Here is a 2,720-nt window from a genome sequence, read left to right on the forward strand (position 1 = left end):
GCGGGGTGTTGTGTGGGCGGAGCTTGTGTGTGTGCGGGGAGGGTGTAGTTCGAGAGGGTGTTGTGGGGGGGTGTAGGTCACGTGGGTGGTGTGCGCGTGTGTGTCTTGTGTGTGTCGGGTGTCCGTATTCTGGGGGTGTATTTCGTGTGGGTGTTGTTTGTGCGAGTGTATTTCGTCGGGCTGTTGTGTGCGTAGTTCCTGTGGGTGTTGTGGGTGGGTGTAGTTCCTGTGGGTGTTGTGTGTGTGCGTAGTTCCTGTGGGTGTTGTGGGTGGGTGTAGCATTCTCCACGCACACGCGCGCTCCTCGCGGCACAGCAGCAGGGGGAGCAGGGCGCAGGCCGGGACGCACCCAGCGGCAGCAAACGGTCCCCATGGGCCTGGGGACAGAGCAGCAGCGGCCGCGGCAGCCCCGGGGACACGGGGAGCCCCGCAGCCCCCACGGACACTGAGCAGGTTTATTAGGGAGCGCAGAGGGAAGGGCCGGCGGGCGCCGGCGGCAGAGCACAGCGCCGTGTCTAGCTGGCGGCCACGGGGCTCTCCCGGCCCTGCGCGTCCTCGTCCCGCGGCGCCGGCGGGGACACGGGCGCTGCCGGGGGCATCTCCTGCGGCAGCTCCGCGCCCGGCGCCGCCTCGGCCTCCGGCGCGGGCAGGACGGCGGCCAGGGCGTCCCGGGGGGCGGCGGTGTCGACGCAGCCCAGGCGGCAGAAGCGCTGCAGCTGCGTGGCTGGGACGCCTGCGGGACGGAGCACGGGGCGTCGCGGCTCCGCGGGGCCCGCGGCCGCTCCGGCCCCCGGCACCAGCACTTACCCAGCGCCTGCGCCATCTGCGCCGGCGGGAAGAGGAGCTGCAGGCAGCGGTTGAGGTAGGGGAGCAGATCGTCCAGGAACACGGTGCAGAACTGCACGAAGAGCTCCTGCTCGCGCCCGCTGAAGGCGGCCTCCTCCGCGCGGTGAAAGGCCAGGATTATTTTGGTCACCTGCGGGGAGACAACAGCATTAATTCCTCATCCCCGGCAGGCACAAGACGGAATCCCCGGCCCGCAGAGCCCCGTGTGTCTCTGAGAAAGCGGCTGCTGCTGCTCCATGGTGCCAGGCTCCCCGCTCAGCCGGACAGGCTGTGCCAGAACATCCCTCCACGTGGCCACGGCGAAGGCAGCAGCTSCGTGCAGCGGAGCCGCGCTCCGCCCGGAGCCTCACCCGGCCGAGCGCCTCCTCCAGGCAGGCGGTGACGTCCTGGGCCAGGGCCACGGGGCAGCAGAGCCGCAGGTCGTTGAAGGCCACCAGGAGGTTGTTGAGGAAGCAGGCGAGYGGCGGGAAGTCCAGCAGCACCATGGGCGGCTGCAGGGAGCCCGGCTGCGCCGCGGGCACCGCCGCGGCCACGCTGCTGCCCAGCGCGGCCGGCGCGGAGATGAGCGTGTAGGAGTTCATCTCCTCCTGGAACTTCTCCACGGCCTCCTCGACCGCCTTGCGGAAAGCGCCGATGGCGACGCGCTGGAAGATGGGGGCCAGCTGCCCGCGGAAGTCAGCGCCCACCCTGCTGAAGGAGAGGCCGAAGTACATGCACTGCCCCAGCAGCGAGTCGAGGCGGCCGCCCACGCCGCGCTGCAGGTCGCCCTCCAGCACCCGCAGGAACTCGGAGACCTTCTGCAGCACCCAGCCGTGGAAGATGGCACCCTCGTGCAGGGGCTGCTCGTCGGCGGGCAGCAGCGGCTCCTCGTCGGAGAAGATGGCGCGGTACTGCGTGACGATGTCGAAGAGGTGCACGCGGCACGCCTCGATGGTCTTGGTGATGTGGAAATAGGGGTCCTCGTCCGGGATGGAGGCCAGGATGGAGCGCAGCCAGGCGTCCCGCGCCTGCAGGAACTTGACGCGCAGCTCGGCCTCCGTGAAGACGTCCATGCGGCGCAGGTAGCCGATGACCCGCAGGCAGGCGGGCAGCTGGATGTTGGAGCGCAGCTGCTGGATGAGCTGGGTCAGCATGAGCTGGCTGGACTGGCGCACCTCGTCCACGATGCCCTGGGGACGGGGACAGCGCCTGAGCCGGGGGGGGTCGGCCGGCGGCGGCGGGGCCGGGCGGGCGCGCGGCGCACCTGGATCACGGGGATGCTGCGGTGCTTCCTCTCCAGCCGGCGCACGTAGGCGGCGAGCTCCAGCGCCTCCTCGTAGTAGCCGTTGCGGACACAGGTGTCCATGAGCTGCGGGATCTCCAGGATCTCCAGGATCTCCGTGTGCCGGTTCAGCGTCAGGCTGTTCATGCGCCGGCTGCAGGCGATTTCCTCGGCATCGCGCATGAAGCTCCTGCGGCGGGATCGGCACCGGGATGAGCACCGGGATCGGCACCGGGATCGGCACCGGGATCGGGATCGGCACCGGGATCGGCACCGGGATCGGCTGCTCCTGCGGCTGCTCCAGGCTGCAGGGAGCAGCTCCTGCCCCAGGACCCCCCTGCCAGCACCCGCCTCTCCCCATCCCCGGCTCCCTCCCGGCTCCCTCCCAGCCGCGGCCTCTTCCCATTCCCGCCCCGGTCCCAGCCGCCGCCCCGGTGCCCCCGCTCCCCTCTCCCCGCGCACCGACAGGCCTCCTGCAGCGCGGGCAGGCGGGCGAGCAGGCTGCCGAGGCGGCGCTCGATGCCGCCGAAGCCTCGCCCGGCGCGGCCGGTGCACTCGGCGGAGCGGATGAAGGCCCGGTAGTGCTCGAAGGCCAGGCGGCGCGTCTGCTCGC

General features: G+C 71.1%; 1 protein-coding gene across 1 annotated transcript in view; it reads right to left on the reverse strand.

The window, feature by feature from the left end:
- Positions 1–2,718, reverse strand: part of LOC112947513 (conserved oligomeric Golgi complex subunit 8-like) — a gene marked incomplete at its 5' end in the record, with an annotated part of 4,230 nt that extends 1,512 nt beyond the window's left edge. The window contains 5 exons of the mRNA XM_026039621.1: positions 521–733; positions 808–976; positions 1,197–2,015; positions 2,090–2,297; positions 2,570–2,718. Coding sequence (XP_025895406.1) covers positions 521–733; positions 808–976; positions 1,197–2,015; positions 2,090–2,297; positions 2,570–2,718 — 1,558 coding nt within the window. The remainder of the gene's footprint in view (positions 1–520; positions 734–807; positions 977–1,196; positions 2,016–2,089; positions 2,298–2,569) is intronic.
- Between the last annotated feature and the right edge of the window lie 2 nt (positions 2,719–2,720).

This window comes from Nothoprocta perdicaria, unplaced genomic scaffold, assembly GCF_003342845.1.
Source record: "Nothoprocta perdicaria isolate Ctin4 unplaced genomic scaffold, notPer1 scaffold_234, whole genome shotgun sequence".
NCBI lineage: Eukaryota > Metazoa > Chordata > Aves > Tinamiformes > Tinamidae > Nothoprocta > Nothoprocta perdicaria.